This window comes from Ctenopharyngodon idella, chromosome 5 (assembly GCF_019924925.1).
Source record: "Ctenopharyngodon idella isolate HZGC_01 chromosome 5, HZGC01, whole genome shotgun sequence".
Classification (NCBI taxonomy): domain Eukaryota; kingdom Metazoa; phylum Chordata; class Actinopteri; order Cypriniformes; family Xenocyprididae; genus Ctenopharyngodon; species Ctenopharyngodon idella.
This window is the reverse complement of record NC_067224.1, coordinates 11,745,634-11,764,434: the sequence shown is the minus strand read 5'-3', so window position 1 is coordinate 11,764,434 and position 18,801 is coordinate 11,745,634. Positions and strand designations below refer to the sequence as shown.

The following is an 18,801-nucleotide window of genomic DNA, read 5'->3' as shown; positions in this document are numbered from 1 at the left end:
ACGCTGAGAATCTGGAGGCAATTCAGACACCACTTTGGATTACAAACCTGTTCTATTTTCGCACCTATAGCAGCAAATTTTGCTTTCCCACCATCACTGATGGATAGTTCTTTTTCACAGTGGTCAGCAGTGGGCATTATAACATTTAATGATCTATATATAGATAATGTCTTTGCATCTTTCCAGCAACTAGCAGAAAAATGTACATTGCCTAGACACCACTTTTTTAGGTATTTGCAGGTTCGTAGCTTTGTTCGGGACACGCATCCTAAATTTCCTAATCTCCCTAGAGCTACTCCTATTGACTTTTTTTTCAAGCCTACCCATACTATGAAGGGTATGATCTCATATCTTTATAATGCAATTTGCACTTTGCGTGAATGCCCACTTGCAACTATTAAATCTCAGTGGGAGGAGGACATAGGAGAAAATATTTCAGAAGAACAGTGGGAAAAGATTCTACGGCGTGTGCACTCTTCATCTTTTTGTGCCAGACATGCTCTGATTCAGTTTAAAATTCTTCACCGTACCCAATGGACCAAAGTTAGACTTTCAAAAATATATCCTGAAGTGGATCCCACATGTGACCGTTGTTACCAAGCCCACACAACTACTGCACATATGTTTTGGTCCTGTCCTTCTCTACAAAATTATTGGTCCCAAATTTTTAAAACATTATCCGAAGTTCTTACAAATCATATTGAACCTCTGGCTTTCACTGCTTTATTTGGTACTCTTTCCCCTTCTCTTGATATGCCCAAATATAAGTCTGACTTCGTAGCCTTTGTCACACTGCTGGCAAGGCGTTTAATTTTATTAAACTGGAAATCCCCTAAACCTCCTACTTATTCTTTATGGATTAAAGATATTTTCCATTTTATTAAACTAGAAAAAAATCAGACACACAATGAAGGGATCCTCTGATAATTTCAATAGAATTTGGGGACCTTTCCTAGGATATGTAGGAAAATGAAAGGTCCTCATTCACCTGACTATACATCTCCTCTGGTAGTAATTTATTTATTTTTTTTTCCCTCCCCGGTATATAGACTAGTACCCTACTTTAGGGATATGTTGGCTATGCTCAGTATGTTTAGTTCCTTTTTGTACCTGTGATTTTATTTTGTAAAGAATTATTCATTTTTCATTATTATGTTATTCATTTATTTATAGTTTTGGATGACCAAGTTTTATAGTTTTTTTTTTTTTTTTTTTTACTATTTGCTTCTCTTACTATCTTGTTGTTGTTATTATTATTATTATTGTTATGTCTTTTTTTTCTAGTATTAATTTTATTCTTTTGTTATTTGTTGTGTGGATCCTTTTATTAACAAAAGATACATATGGAGGTTATATAAGTATATGTATATGTTTTGTAATTACATGTTATATTTTGTTATTATGGAAAATTTTAATAAAGTGGGAAAAAAAAACAAAAAACAAAAAAAAACAAATGCAAGACACGCAAAGTTCCTTGATTATTACGCCGGAATGAGAGTATAGTTCCTAGCCATATTGGCCTAGAAAACCACAACTTTTAATTTTCCGTCAGTCTTAGTAAACGATGTAACTACGGAAGAGTCAAGTTTTAAATAGGAAAAATATCGAAACTCTTTGGTCATTTTTGAGCGAGATGCTAGCGGTCTCATCAGATTCAATGAACTATGCTAAGCTATGCTAAAAGTGGTACCACCAGACCCGGAGATCGGCTGAATGGATTCGAAAATGGTAAAACTCAACTGTTTAACTCTAGGGGAGTTGGAAAATGAGCTTATTTTCAAAGAAAGTGGAGTGTTCCTTTAAGGCTTGATATTTCACTCACTTTGTTACCACACTAATTTTGACCCCAAACACGCCACTCTGTTTCTTTGATGGTGTCCGCTTCAAACTTAAGTCCCGACTTGTAAACTTCATGGAAAACTCCACTTTAATCTGAAAAGGAATGAGATAATGAGATAAATCACACATAAGTCACAGGAAACTTTGTGTAAGGCAATAATGCAAAAGTATTAATATGTTTAATGAGAAATATATTAGTACCCCATTCATTTCTATGACGTCCATATGCCAGTTTTTGGACTGCACGGTCTGTGGGTCCAGCTGTAAAGGGACAAAGAGAAATGAGTGTGAGAACTGCTTCATCAATAAACACAAAAAGGTATGATGCAATTATTGCTGCTCAATGCATTGCAAACAAAGAAATTCATACAAGTTTTGAACAACATGAAGCTAAGCAAATGATGAAAGTATTTTCATCCCTTTTAGGTCAGTGAAATAAGTCAGAAAAAATATTTTAACAATGAACACCAATAAATCGCCTCCTGAGGGAAACTGTCCTGAGGCTCAGAAAACAGCCTCAGTTTTAGTCTTTCAGGACAAAAGTTGTTTATCAGGATATGAGGGTATTTCAGGTTTACTTTGAGCAATATATCAGTAAACATTTGCACTGTATTTCAAATTTCAAACATATTTATTTGTATAGCAATTTTCACAATACACATTGTTTTCAAAGCAGCTTTACAGAAAATCATAATATCAAAGCAGCAGTCTGTTTCTATACCCATACTCATCGTGCAAACATTTTAAACCTACAACAGAGCCTTATTTTTTAAAAATCTATATCCTCTCTCTCTCTTTATTCTTTTTTTTTTTTTTTTTGATAAAGATGACTCAAACTCATTTTGCTATTCTATTAAAAAAAAAAAAAAAATCAAAGGCTGTCCCTCTCTCTCTCTCTCTATATAAAGTTAATTCTACTACACTGCTGCATAAGAGTTCAGCATGGATGAATCAAACCTGAACAATGTATAAAGCTCTATAATGAACACTTCACTGTAACACAGCTCTATTACACAGTCACTACCTCAAGCTTGCAACAATGGCAAAACAGTTATATTAAGAGATTAACCCATTTCTGTCATATATACCATAGAGTGTTACACATTATTCACAAGAATTCACACTACAATATTTAGGTGCTTTACTGTCCTGCATGTGAACATATAAGGAGAACCACTCTAGGTAAAATCTGTGCTCTTTGCATTAACACACATCTCTCTGAGGAGAAGAAACTTAGTTACATACACTCTCTCACACACACAGCTCTTCCACACAAGTTTCCCATGCTACATGCCACAGACAAACCCAAAGGTTAAAGTCACAATAATAAACAACCTGACAGTCTTGACCATGTCTAAAACCAGTTCTCTACCACTGGTCACTGTTAGAAATCCTCTACATGTGCAGTGCTGGTCTACACTAAGACTGAATCTAAACCAATTCCTGTGGGTATGCATTTAAGTAAACTTCACTAACAATCAACATGAAGTTGGCTGACACATAAGGGAACACAAATAGCACAATGACAAAACTCGCAATGAACATTGCTTTAGGTTGAATAGCTTTTTATGAGAATGTCTAGCAAGGTCTGTCAAGCACATAAAACTGCATTAGCTTATATCACTAAAATCAATTCTCTCAATGCAATTAGTGGGCAATCATCATTACTGATGCTGTTTATACAAATATTAGGGCTATAATGAGATTCTTACCTGATATTTATGGAATGTTGGAGCCTTGTTATTATATCACTAAACCAATATGACATGTTTACACCAATCAAATTAGCAGGGTAATAAATGGATATTTTGAGATCAACAGTGGTGACATAGGGAGGTGTCACAGACACGCCAGGCTCTACACTCACTCAGACACAGCGCACGTCATCACCAGAGTTTTAATCACCCTCACCTGCAGCCCATCAGCACCCTCATTAACAGCAGCACAAAAGACTCACGCTCTCACTCAGTCACTGTCCGGTCTCTTTTGCACATGGTCTTACCTGTTTGCTTACCTCAAGGAATCCCATTACACAGTCTCTCTCCAGTTTCATCGCTCACTTCAAGGAAGTTTTTGGAAGGCCGGCTTGGGATTCATCGATCGGTGAGCAATTATATATTTAATTGAGAGGATATATCAATTATATATTTAGGGCGCCCGTGGTTGGAGCAGCACAATCCTGTCATCTCCTGGAAGACTGGGGAAATCCTGAAGTGGGGTGACAACTGTTTCCTGGACTGTTTTCCTGAACTTCCCATTCCAAGCCCTCCTTGTTCTGAAAATTTACCAGTCTGTGTCACGTCCACCGAAAGCCCCCTAGAGAACCGCTCCGTGGACATTCCCAGGTGTTACTCCCACTTCAGCGATGTCTTCTGCCCCAAGAAAGCCTCCATGCTGCCTCCACACCGGCCATGGGACTGCGCCATAGATCTGCTTCCAGGTGAGCCAGTGCCCAAAGGGAAGATCTATTCCCTTTCCATCCCGGAGGAGAAGGCCATGGAGGAATACATACAAGAGGCTCTGTCACAAGGTTACATCTGCCCATCTACTTCCCCTGCTGCTTCCAGCTTTTTCTACGTGGCTAAGAAGGACGGAGGCTTGCGGCCCTGCATTGATTACAGAGCACTAAACAAGATTACCGTAAAGTTCCGCTACCCACTTCCTCTCGTCCCATCCGCGCTAGAACATCTCCGAGGTGCCACTGTGTTCACCAAGTTGGACCTCCGCAGCGCGTACAACCTCACCGGATACATGAGGGGGACGAGTGGAAGACAGCATTTGTGACCCCTAATGGCCACTACGAGTACTTGGTCATGCCGTATGGATTGGTCAATGCCCCCTCCGTATTCCAGGACTTCATCTATGAGGTGCTCCGGGAGTTCCTACACAAGTCAGTCCTGGTATACATCGACGATATCCTGATCTACTCCCGGAGTATGGCCGACAATCGCCACCACGTTGCGGAGGTCCTGCAACGCCTGAGGGAATTCCACCTGTACCTCAAAGCAGAGAAATGTACCTTCCACCAGCCCTCAGTGCAGTACCTTGGGTACTACATCGATCGCAGTGGCATCCGGATGAACGAGAGGAAGGTATCTGCTATCAAGGACTGGCCCATTCCCACAACCATAAAAGAACTTCAGAGATTCCTAGGATTCGCCAACTTCTATCAACGCTTCATTCAAGGTTACAGTATCATCTCCACTCCACTCACTAACCTCCTGCGCAGTAAGCCCAAGTCTTCATTCAAGGTTACAGTATCATCTCCACTCCACTCACTAACCTCCTGCGCAGTAAGCCCAAGTCTCTGTCCTGGAACCCAGCAGCCACTCAAGCCTTCGAGACTCTGAAGAAAGCCTTCACCACTGCTCCCCTCCTGGTGCATCCGGACCCCAAGAAACCCTTCGTCGTAGAGGTCGACGCCTCGACCACTGGAGTGGGAGCGGTTTTGTCACAGCAGCAGGGGAATCCGAGTAGACTCCACCCATGTGCCGCCTTCTCCAGCAAACTCAACCCAGTGGAGATCAACTATGACATCGGAAACAGGGAGCTTCTTGCCATCAAGCTTGCCCTTGAGGAGTGGAGGCATTGGCTAGAAACATCCGTGTGTTGTGTTAACTGACCACAAGAACCTGGAATACCTTCGAGATGCAAAACGACTGAATCCCCGCCAAGCATGATGGGCTCTGTTTTTCACCTGCTTCAATTTCTCCATCTCATATCGTCCAGGGTCTAAGAATGTAAAAGCAGACGCCCTCTCTCGCATCCATGGTCCTGATGAGCCCTCAGAAACTCCTGAACCTATTCTGCCAGAAAAGCTCTTTGTGAATCCCATCGTCTGGTCTGAGGAGACACTTCCCGAGCCCAATGCCTCCACCAACGCTCCGCCGGGTTGCCCCCCAGGTTTGCTCTACATCACCCGGACACGGCGCACTCCCCTCATTCGGGCATCTCACACATCACTGGGCACTGGCCACCCAGGGGTCAATGAAACCCTCTCGTTGCTTAAAGAATGCTTCTGGTGGCCAAACATGGCATCGGATGTCAGGAGGTACGAGCAGGGATGCAAGGAATGCGCCATCTCAAAGAGTCCACGGCATCTTCCCTCCGGTAAACTCCAGCCTCTGCCCGTTCCCAACCGTCCTTGGTCACACCTAGGAGTTGATTTTATCACTGACCTCCCTGCCTCAGATAATTGCACCTGCATACTAGTGGTTGTTTACAGATTTTGTCTGATTCCTTTAAGGGGACTGCCCACGGCCATGGAGACTGCTGAACTTATGTTTAACCATATCTTCAGATATTATGGAATTCCTGAGGACATCGTATCAGATAGAGGGCCACAGTTCATCTCCAGGGTCTGGAAGGCCTTCTTTACACTCCTAGGTGTGACCTTTAGCCTCTCCTCAGGCTACCATCCCCAAACGAACGGGCAGACGGAGCGGAAGATTCAAGAGATCGGCCGCTTCCTTCGTACCTTCTGCCACGGCCACCAGGACTCTTGGAACCAGTTCCTGGGTTGGGCCGAGTACGCCCAAAACTCCCTGAGACAGCCTACCACCGGACTCACCCCATTCCAGTGCGTACTCGGCTACCAACCCCCACTGTTCCCCTGGTCAGAGGAACCCTCGGACGTGTCAGCGGTCGACTACTGGTTCTGAGAGAGCGAGAGGGTCTGGGACTCCGCACACCATCAGCTCCAACGAGCCCTATGCAGGCGCAGAATGGCAGCCAACCTTCAACGCTCCAACGCTCCCAACTACCAGCCGGGACAGAAGGTTTGGTTGTCAACGAGGGACATCAGGATGCGCCTGCCCTGTAGGAAACTGAGTCCCAGATTCATTGGCCCTTTCACCATCCTGCGGCAGATCAACCCCGTCACCTACCAGCTCCAGCTCCCACCTGAGTATAAAATTCACCCCACATTTCACGTCTCTTTGTTAAAACCTTACCATCCTTCCGTTTCTGTTCCCACAGAGCCTGGCACAGCCGAGGAACCCCCCCCAGTGTCACAGACACGCCAGGCTCTACACTCACTCAGACACAGCGCACGTCATCACCAAAGTTTTAATCACCCTCACCTGCAGCCCATCAGCACCCTCATTAACAGCAGCACAAAAGACTCACGCTCTCACTCAGTCACTGTCCGGTCTCGTTTGCACATGGTCTTACCTGTTTGCTTACCTCAAGGACTCCACCGAAGATACTTACCTGTCTCCCGTGTGTTCCCTCGACTCCTCGTTGTCTCCTCGTCTCCCGTGAGTTCATCTGTGTCTGCTCAAGCTCCAAGTCTGTCATCCATCTGCCAATCCTGCAAAAACCAAGACAAGTATAAGTTCTTCTACAATATCTGCCAACGTGTTAACCTGCCTTCACTCACCTGCACTCTGTCATCATTCTGGTTGTTCAATAAAACATCTGCACCTCTAGTGTCGCTGTCCCCTTCTGTGTTGTAACAGGAGGACATAACTAGATCAAATTTTCTCATAATTAAGAGACATATTGACCATGACACACAATCATGATGGTCTGCATAGGTCCTCTCTGATATCATTTCCTGTTACTCATTTATTTATTTTACTTGGTACATTTCTGCACCACATCAGTTTGATTTAATGGACAAAAGTTTGATTTGACGGTTCAAAATATTTTCTTTTTGAAAATTTTCAAAAAAGAAACTGTCATTCTTTTAATGAGTTTTTAATTTTTTTAGAAAATTAAAAACCATGTTCATCATAGAGGAGGTGTATTCAAAACTGTGTATTGAGAACTACTTTTGTGTGAATGAAGCCTTACAGAACCCAAATACACATGCTACACCTGACCTTACTTGAGCCTTTCTCTAACCTTCTGGCATGTCCTACAGTGCTTTATTAAAAATGTATGGAATCAAATTTCCCATGATATGTCTAGAAAATCCTTTAATACAGCTAAATGGCTTACTATCTCAAAGACTCACCTTGTAGTCACCTTATCTGTTCAAGTGCTTTCCTTCAAACTCTTACTAAAGGACCTGGGGGATCACCACACAGACACCACTTTTCACTTTCCTCTGGGAAATTTTGGGAAGAAAGAGTCCAAACTGAATGTCTATGCTATGAGATTATTTTAACAGCGTACTCGATTGATTCCCTATAAGCCAGCCTGGATGATCATGATGGAGGTGGGGTGAAGGTCAGAGTGGAAACTTTTGTTCTCATCACTCTCTGCATGAAACAACTATCTTCAAGATAATACACCAAGCCAGTAGTATCTTCAATGTCCTCATTTAATTGCACAGGGATTGTACATCCAAAACAAAGATGGGAGCTTCTCTGCTCTGAATTGGTTTGAATTAAGACAGACCTGTGCTGACCTGAACATGAGACTTATGTTTCCTGATAAATGAGTTTCTGAGAAGCTCTGGTCCTTCACAACTTCAAACAACACTTCTAATATCAGCCACATGGAGATTTATCATAAATATGGGAGTGATTATAAAAATATATGGTAAGGAAAAAGGGTAACACATTATTTTACAGTGTTATTGTTACACGTTATACATACTTATCATAGTACTAATAGTAAGTATGCATAATTACAAGCAACTAACTAAACCAAACCCTAAACCTAATCAAATAGTAAGTACATGTTTTGAATTAATATTACTTTTTTACTTCTGTAATTACACTGTAACAAGGACATAAAATAAAGTTTAACCAAAAAAGTACTGTGGTAGTATCCAAAAAGTACTGTGGCAGGTAGAGTGATGGTATCAGATGAGAACACCATGGTATTTACGTTGTTTAAAATGATGATGGTAATGCCAATTATGCAAACAACCAAGGTACCAACATGGTACATGTACATAACAACATGGCATTACCTTGGTAAACATCCAGAAACCATAGTATCATCAAGATAAATATAAAAACAACATAATACCATAGAACATGTCCAAAAAACGTGGTATTAAAACAGGACATGCCTAAAAACATGATATTATCACAGTAAATATCCAGCAACCATAGTATTATTAAAATAAACATAAAAACAACATTATAACAACATGGATAATGTCCAAAACCCCCAACAAATTGACCATTGTACATGTCTAAAAACATGGTATTACCATGGTATAAGCTCAAAGACATAGTATTACAATGGTACATATTGAAAACATATGGTATAACATGGTATTACTACTATGGTAGATGCCCAAAAACCATGTCAACATCAAACATAAAAAAACTGGTACCACAACACAGCGAAATCATGTTACCATGATGGATTAAAAAAAAAAAAAAACATGATATAATCATGGTACATATAAATAACTAGTATAGAGCGTATAGAGCACATCTTACACTGAACTTTGGAGATACAGATCTCAATTCTGTTCTCTTCTTTCCTGCAGTCTCGTTCTCTCTCATTCAGCGTCCCTCCCCCCTGCCCACCCCATCTCCCTCTGTTCTGCCGGCCTGCTGCTGTGCAGAGCAGGAACACAGTGTTCTCTGGCCAGCTTCTCTTTGCTCTCTCTATACTCAAAGACAAACTACACAGAGGATCCTTACAGATAACAAAGGGAGGAAAAACATGATATTAGTTCATTTGTTACAAATACAGCATGTGCATTGTTAAGATTACTATAAAGCCTCACTACTCCTCTGATTACGTGTGTGTATATATATATATATATATATATACTATGCATCAGTGTAGAGCCACAGACACACACACACACACACACACACACACACACACACACACACACACACAGATTTTAACTTTGAGAAGGGCTGCTGACTGACAGACAGCACATGGTTTAGCAAACTAAGGTTAGACTGATTTCACCGGCCAATCGTGCTGAGAATCATTTAACTACATGAACCAGATAATTTAGATAATATCTGCAGAAACAAACTCAGTCTACCATCTCAGTTGCAATCACACAACTTAATCAAAAGAAGAAATCAAATATTTAATTCACATTCCTCAAGTAGAGTTTAAAACCCTGTCACCATCCCTTTCTTCTCTTCCATTTCCTTCTTCCATTCCTAACAATGAACTGCACAGTGCAATAATTAGACAATGTACCTTGTAGCTTATATGGCAAACATTTACAGCTTGTTTTGATCGAGACAATCAAACAATTTCATCAATATTGTGAAAATGACTGACGCATTGTCATATTTTACTCCCATGGTTTAATGTTCTGAAATATACGCTACTGTTCAAAACTTTAGGGTCAGTAATATTGTTGAAAGAAAAGAACATATTATTAAGCAAGGAAATTGATAAAAAGTGACAGTAAAGACATTTATAATGTTACAAAACAATTCTATTCAAAAGAATCCTGGAAAACAACAAAAAAATTCCACATAAATATTAAGCAGCACAATTTTCAACATTGATAATAATACTAATTGTCTCTTGATAACCAAATCAGCATATTAGAATGATTTCTGAAGGAGTAAGTGATTTCTGAGAAAATGTTGAAAGTGGATCGGACTGAGCACCACAACACACTTGTAGCCAATCAGCAGTAAGAGGTGTATACACTCATGATGGGGGAAGAGAGAAAGTGAGCAAGAAGGAGATTTGAAGAAAGACTATAGAAGGCAGATGGCTGAGAGACATTACAAAAGGGAAAAGGTCAGAGGAATATCATTGTAAAAAGAAGAGATATGATTAGGCAAGAGCTTTAGGACCCAAGTTAATATGAGAAAAGCTTTCCAGCGCTAAAGAGATCTAAGCGGGAAGGCCTGAAAATAGACAGTGAGGTTGCGTTATTTCTGCTCTATATGCGAGTAAGATTGGTTTTACTATATTTCATAGAACCAAGATATGTTGTTGTAATGTTAGCTATAGTAACAGGACATTTTTGAGTGTCATTGTCTGGAGCTGGTGTGCTGCTGGCAACTAATAACAAACTTATGCTTGTATATACTCCTGTGTACTCTATGTTAAATTTTTTTGTTATTCCTTGTCATTTCTTCATCATCTGTGCTTTATTTTTCACAAAGCATTATTTTGCTTCACTTTAGCTATGATAAAGAAACATCCACTCTTGAATTGTGTGTTAGTGCATTTTGGGGGTGGAGCAATGAAGGGAGGAGTGTGCTTGTTTGGGTTGATTTCAAATATCAACAGTGTTTCTCAGAAATCGCTTACTGCACACCTTTAATCATTTAGCAGCTGGTTTTATCCAAATCAACTTGCAAATGAGAACAATAGAAGCAATTAAACTACAAAAGTGCTGTGGCAAGTCCCAGTTAGTCTAGCACAGTACATGTAACAAGTTTTTTTTTTTTCTTTCTTTTTTTTTTAAATAAATATAAACAATGGAATAGAAAGAGAACTGAAAGTGTTAGTAAAGTATTATCAAGTGTTGACACAAGAGTGTAATATATATATATATATATATATATATATACACACACACACACACACACACACACACACACACACCCCGATCAAGCATAAAATTATGACCACCTTCCTAATATTGTGTTGGTCCCCCTTTTGCTGCCAAAACAGCCCTGTTGAGGCATGGACTCCACTAGACCCCTGAAGATGTGTTGTGTTATCTGGCACCAATATGTTAGCAGCAGATCCTTTAAGTCCTGTAAGTTGCGAGGTGGGGCCTCCATGGATCGGACTTGTTTGTTCAGCACATCCCACAGATGCTCGATTGGATTGAGATCTGGGGAATTTGGAGGCCAAGTCAACACCTCAAACTCATTGCTGTGCTCCTCAAACCATTCCTGAACCATTTTTGCTTTGTGGTAGGGCGAATTATCCTGCTGAAAGAGGCCACAGCCACCAGGGAATACCGTTTACATGAAAGGGTGTATGTGGTCTGCAACAATGCTTAGGTAGGTGGTACGTATCAAAGTAACATCCTCATAGATGGCAGGACCCAAGGTTTCCCAGCAGAACATTGCCCAAAGCATCACACTGCCTCCGCCAGCTTGCCTTCTTCCCATAGTGCATCCTGGTGCCATGTGTTCCCCAGTTAAGTGACGCACACGCACCCGGCCATGCACATGTAAAAGAAAACGTGATTCATCAGACCAGGCCATCTTCTTCCATTGCTCTGTGGTCCAGTTTCGATGCTCACATGCCCATTGCTGGTGCTTTTGGCGGTGGACAGGGGTCAGTATGGGCACCCTGACCGGTCTGCGGCTATGCAGCCCCATACACAACAAACTGCAATGCACTGTGAATTCTGACACCTTTCTATCAGAACCAGCATTAACTTCTTGAGCAATTTGAGCTACAGTAGCTCGTCTGTTGGATCGGACCACAATGGCCAGCCTTTGCTCCACACATGCATCAGTGAGCCTTGGCCGCTTATGACTCTGTCACCAGTTCACCACTGTTCCTTCCTTGGACCACTATTGATAGATACTGACCACTGCAGACTGGGAACACCCCACAAGAGCTGCAGTTTTGGAGATGCTCTGACCCAGTCGTCTAGCCATCACAATTTGGCCCTTGTCAAACTCGCTCAAATCCTTATGCTTGCCAATTTTTCCTGCTTCTAACACATCAACTTTGAGGACAAAATGTTCACTTGCTGCCTAATATATCCCATCCACTAACAGGTGCCATGATGAAGAGATAATCAGTGTTATTCACTTCACCTGTCAGTGGTCATAATGTTATGCCTGATCGGTGTGTATATATACAGTGGGTACGGAAAGTATTCAGACCCCCTTAAATTTTTCACTCTTTGTTATATTGCAGCCATTTGCTAAAATCATTTAAGTTCATTTTTTTCCTCATTAATGTACACACAGCACCCCATATTGACAGAAAAACAGAATTGTTGACATTTTTGCAGATTTATTAAAAAAGAAAAACTGAAATATCACATGGTCCTAAGTATTCAGACCCTTTGCTCAGTATTTAGTAGAAGCACCCTTTTGATCTAATACAGCCATGAGTCTTTTTGGGAAAGATGCAACAAGTTTTTCACACCTGGATTTGGGGATCCTCTGCCATTCCTCCTTGCAGATCCTCTCCAGTTCTGTCAAGTTGGATGGTAAACGTTGGTGGACAGCCATTTTTAGGTCTCTCCAGAGATGCTCAATTGGGTTTAAGTCAGGGCTCTGGCTGGGCCATTCAAGAACAGTCACGGAGTTGTTGTGAAGCCACTCCTTCGTTATTTTAGCTGTGTGCTTAGGGTCACTGTCTTGTTGGAAGGTAAACCTTCGGCCCAGTCTGAGGTCCTGAGCACTCTGGAGAAGGTTTTTGTCCAGGATATCCCTGTACTTGGCCGCATTCATCTTTCCCTCGATTGCAACCAGTCGTCCTGTCCCTGCAGCTGAAAAACACCCCCACAGCATGATGCTGCCAATACCTTGCTTCACTGTTGGGACTGTATTGGACAGGTGATGAGCAGTGCCTGGTTTTCTCCACACATACCGCTTAGAATTAAGGCCATCTATCTGGTCTCATCAGACCAGAGAATCTTATTTCTCACCATCTTGGAGTCCTTCAGGTGTTTTTTAGCAAACTCCATGCAGGCTTTCATGTTTCTTGCACTGAGGAGAGGCTTCCGTCGGGCCACTCTGCCATAAAGCCCCGACTGGTGGAGGGCTGCAGTGATGGTTGACTTTCTACAACTTTCTCCCATCTCCCGACTGCATCTCTGGAGCTCAGCCACAGTGATCTTTGGGTTCTTCTTTACCTCTCTCACCAAGGCTCTTCTCCCCCGATAGCTCTAGGAAGGGTTCTGGTCATCCCAAACGTCTTCCATTTAAGGATTATGGAGGCCACTGTGCTCTTAGGATCCTTAAGTGCAGCAGAAATTTTTTTGTAACCTTGGCCAGATCTGTGCCTTGCCACAATTCTGTCTCTGAGCTCTTCAGGCAGTTCCTTTGACCTCATGATTCTCATTTGCTCTGACATGCACTGTGAGCTGTAAGGTGTTATATAGACAGGTGTGTGGCTTTCCTAATCAAGTCCAATCAGTATAATCAAACACAGCTGGACTCAAATGAAGGTGTAGAACCATCTCAAGGATGATCAGAAGAAATGGACAGCACCTGAGTTAAATATATGAGTGTCACAGCAAAGGGTCTGAATACTTAGGACCATGTGATATTTCAGTTTTTCTTTTTTAATAAATCTGCAAAAATGTCAACACTTCTGTGTTTTTCTGTCAATATGGGGTGCTGTGTGTACATTAATGAGGAAAAAAAATGAACTTAAATGATTATAGCAAATGGCTGTAATATAACAAAGAGTGAAAAATTTAAGGGGGTCTGAATACTTTCCGTACCCACTGTATATATATATATATATATATATAATATATATATTATACTCTTGTGTCAACACTTGACTCGATAATACTAACACTTTAGGATCAGCATATGAATCCAGAAATTAAAGAACACATATTGGAAACGAATGTCATGAAAACCAATTTGTTCAACAAACTCTTCGTAAAATATCATGCTGTTTCACAATGTCCTGACCATCCTATTCATCAATATCAGATGACATGCTCAAGTTACCCTACACACATCTCTCTGTAGCATGAGGCCAGTAGTTACAGCTCTAACTTTGGAAACATCTTGGCATTTGCAGGAGAATGTGTGTTTGTTCGTGGTGTGGGAAAAAGCCATAATTACTGTGGTATTCAGAGTTTAGCGTAGAGGTCATGCTGATGTTTGCTTTAGTGTTCTGATGCATTGGGCTGATGTCAAAGGCTGGGCCTGCTGGGCTGGGCCTCTTCCAGTAAATGTAACTTACTCACACAGGAAATGCCAATAATCTGATGACTCATAAACAATGGTCATCAATGACATCCTCACATCTTTCATCATCATCATACACATTTTACTGTACAACATTTAAAGCTCTTCCATATAAGGTAAACACAACACTTGACCATCCTTAAAAATGTACTGTGGTAATACCATGGTACAGCGACAGTATAAGATGGCAACACTATAGAACTATATACCATGGTATTGAATAGGGGTGTAACGATACCCTCATGTCATGATTTGATACATATCACGATACTGAACTAACAAAACGATATTATTGCGAAACTCCAAGACATATGTTAAAAGGTTAACAAAAAATAAACTGTTGATTAAAATTATATTGGTGGGTGGAAATGAATAGACTTGGACTTGGTGCTGGTAACCCAATGCACAGGACAATGGTGATACCATAATAAAAATATTAATGATTCTGACGCTGAAAATACAGAATTATTTTAGATGAATATGTTCATCTAAACATATTCACAGTATGCAGTAATTTTAATTTTGGGTGAACTATACACAATACATATTGTCACTATCCACTATACATATTGTAGCATTTTTGTATTGCGATATATTGTGACACAATATATTGTTACACCCCTACCCTGATAGTTATGGAGCATAAGATATATTTTTAACACACGTTTATTACGGCAGTTACTATTAGATGCTAATGTCTCTGTTGCTAATAAATGCAAACCAATTAAGCCTATTAACCCAATAAGCAAGGTCTTGTGGACACTCACTACGGACTTAATGACCAGTTTCCACAAGAAATCATCCATAGATGTAAACAGCTAATCCCCATCCGCAAGCAAATGATAAAAAAAGGGCAAAAGAGCAATACTTACAGTGGACAAATTGTACATTGATGGACAGCTATTCAAAGACAAGGACATCACCCCCTGGCTCTACTAGAACCCTTCCTTCAACATTATCATCCCAGCCATAATATATTATCCCCCCCTGCACCATTTTCTTGCATCTATAATATAATGCACCTATGTCTCACTGCACTATACAAGTATGCACCTCAGTCACCTATGTTTTGTTTTTCAAACTCTGTGTTGTTTTTTGTTTTATTGTGTGTTTTGCTTAGGTTTGTCTAGTGTTATTATGTCCTATTGTTCTGTATTTGACGTTTGGCATAATTCATTTACACATACCTGTCAGTATAGAAATATTAGCTCAACATGCAACTCAAATTCATAACCTGGAACATCTGTGGCGTTAGCTCTCAGACAAAAAAAAAAAAAAAAAAAAAGTTCTCAACTATTTGGATAATCTACAGGCAGATATATGTTTACTACAAGAGAAACACCGTGCAGATTCAAAACAAAACACCCTAAGATCAGCACAATTCACTCACTCATTTTTAGCCACTTATAATTCAAAACAAAGAGGAGTATGTATCTTGATAAGCAAAAAAATTCAATTTGTTCATAATACAACTATTTCAGACCCAGAAGGACGCTTTATTATCATACACATAACAATTAACAATAACTCGGTAACAATTGCCAACATTTACGGCCCGAATTCAGATAACCCTGCCTTTTTCCACACTTTTTTTTCTTCCATTTCAAATTTTTCCAACGGCCCGGTAATTATAGGAGGCGATTTTAACACCATAATTGACCCATCACTTGACAGATCCGCAAGTAATAAAAGACACTGGCAATCTACTGACACAATAATACAGTTCATGAGAGATTTTGGCCTTGGCGATGGTTGGAGGCTACAGCATCCAACTGACAGAGAATATACATTTTATTCGCCAGTTCATCATAGCTACTCTCGCATCGACTTTTTCCTAACTAGCAATTCAATCATACTAAATATCTCTGAGCACAAAATCCACTAAATCAGCATCAGTGACCACACTCCAGTAACACTTATATGGAATCCAGCTAATTTACATAAACACATCAGTAGATGGCGCTTTAACATATCACTCCTTAAGGCCGGAACACACCAAGCCGACGCACTAGTGGTGACGAAAACAGACTGCGGGGTTGCCTCACGTCGGCAGCGTCTGTGTCCAAAGTTGCCCTGACACACCAAACTGACGCTTGACACCCGACGGCCAAGTAGCACGTCCGTTCTGCGCCTGCACAAGATGAAATGCCTTTCCATACCAGCAGGTGGCAGTAGCCTGAACAGCCAATCAGAATGATCAGATGGCCCGACGGGCCGACGAGCGCTGACGCCGATTCAACATTTCGAATCGGCCGGAAAAAAGCCGACAAGGACCAACTTCAGCTGACGGTGCAGAACACACTGAGAAAACTTAGTCGGCCGACGAACAAAAACTGCCCGACGGCCAACCGTCGGCTTGGTGTGTTCCGGCCTTTAAAGACCCAGAGTTTGACAGTTAAGAGAGTGGACATCCTTCCTAGAAATAAACGACTCACCAAAGTTATCAGCTTCATTGCTTTGGGAAACAGGCAAAGTAGTACTACAAGGTAAAATCATTTCATTCTCCGTCCATAAAAAGAAAATAGAAAAACAAGAAGAAATCAGACTAGAAAATAAAATAAAAGAACTTGAAATATTACATGCAAATAACCCAACAGAAGTAATATATAATGAATTAAGAAAACAAAAATTCCTGCTAAACGAAATCATCAATAAAAAAAACTCAATTTCTAATTCATAGACTCCGTCAAGAAACCTACCATCATAGCAACAAATCCAGTAAATATTTGGCCAATCAGATTAAAAGAAACTCAGCAGGGAAGCCTACCAACTCTCCACAAGAAATAAATACAATATTCCGAAACTTCTATGCTAAACATTATTCATCTGATAATAACACAAGACAAGATGATATTAATTCATTTTTCAATAATATTCAACTCCCAAAACTTAACACAGAACAAATCAGTGCACTGGACAAACCAATCACAGAAAAAGAACTTCATATCGCCCTGAGTCGAATGCCTAACAATAAAGCACCAGGACCCGATGGCTTCCCTGCTGAGTTCTATAAACACTTCTGGTCCATTTTATCTCCATTATTCATCAGAGCAATAACGGAAATAAAAGAAAACTCAAGATTACCAGTGCACATGAACACAGCCACTATTTCACTTACCCCCAAACCTAATAAAGATCCAACACTTCCATCAAACTACCGTCCTATATCTCTCATCAACGTAGACATCAAAATAATCAGTAAAGTTCTTGCACATAGAATTGAAAAAATTATCCCATTCATAATCCACCCGGATCAGACTGGTTTCATTAAAGGTAGGCAGGCATCCAACAACACACGCAGACTATACGATTTAATCCATTATTCATCACTACAACAGGAAAATACCATCATAGTCACTTTAGATGCAGAAATAGCTTTCGACAGAGTCAATTGGAACTTTCTATTTACCACATTAAAAAAATTTGGCTTTGGGGAGTTGTTTATTAATTGGATTAAAATTTTATACACAGCACCTTCTGCCACAGTCACCACCAATGGACTAACATCACAAAGCTTCACACTGCACAGGGGGACTAGGAAAGAATGCCCACTCTCTCCTTCTTTATTCACCATCTTCATTGAACCCTTAGCAGCAGCCATTCGTCAGAACCCACTCATCAGAGGAATCCACACACCCCAAACACAACATAAGATTAGTTTATATGCTGATGACATTTTACTCTTTTTGCAAAATCCTCAATCATCTCTGCAAGAAATAACTAAAACCATTGATTTATACAATATCAGATTATGCAATAAATTGGAATAAATCTTCAATTCTTCCACTACATCAAACCAAATGGGATGTGGTAGCCCAGGTATCACCCATTCCTCTATGCACAGGCCACATCACTTATTTAGGCGTTAGGGTTTCCTCCAGGCTGTCAGAGCTGACTGGACTCAACTTCACTCCTTTACTGAAAACATTAGACGACGACCAGGGCAGAATAGCTATAATCAAAATGACAGTACTTCCAAAAATAAACTACTTATTCTCAATGATCCCAACCCAACCTACTCTCACTTGGTTCAAATCTTTAGACTCCATCATTACCCGATTCTACTGGAAAAATAAACCACCATGGATAAAATTAAGCACTTTACAAAAACCCAAATCTTTAGGAGGATTAGATGCCCCACATTTTTACCATTACTCACTAGCAAACCAACTTCAATACATATATAAATGGACTCACCCCACTCAGTCAG

General features: G+C 40.6%; 1 protein-coding gene across 7 annotated transcripts in view; it reads right to left on the bottom strand.

The window, feature by feature from the left end:
• abr (ABR activator of RhoGEF and GTPase) overlaps window positions 1-18,801 on the bottom strand; it is a 321,977-nt gene that overhangs the window by 13,687 nt on the left and 289,489 nt on the right. For 6 of the 7 annotated variants that reach the window (XM_051893758.1, XM_051893760.1, XM_051893762.1 and 3 more), the window contains 2 exons: window positions 2,041-2,100; window positions 1,823-1,932 (listed from right to left, as the gene is read on the bottom strand). In XM_051893758.1, coding sequence (XP_051749718.1) covers window positions 1,823-1,932; window positions 2,041-2,100 — 170 coding nt within the window. Of the gene's footprint in view, window positions 1-1,822; window positions 1,933-2,040; window positions 2,101-9,185; window positions 9,388-18,801 lie in introns of all 7 variants that reach the window. The other variant, XR_007930235.1, reaches the window with a different exon arrangement.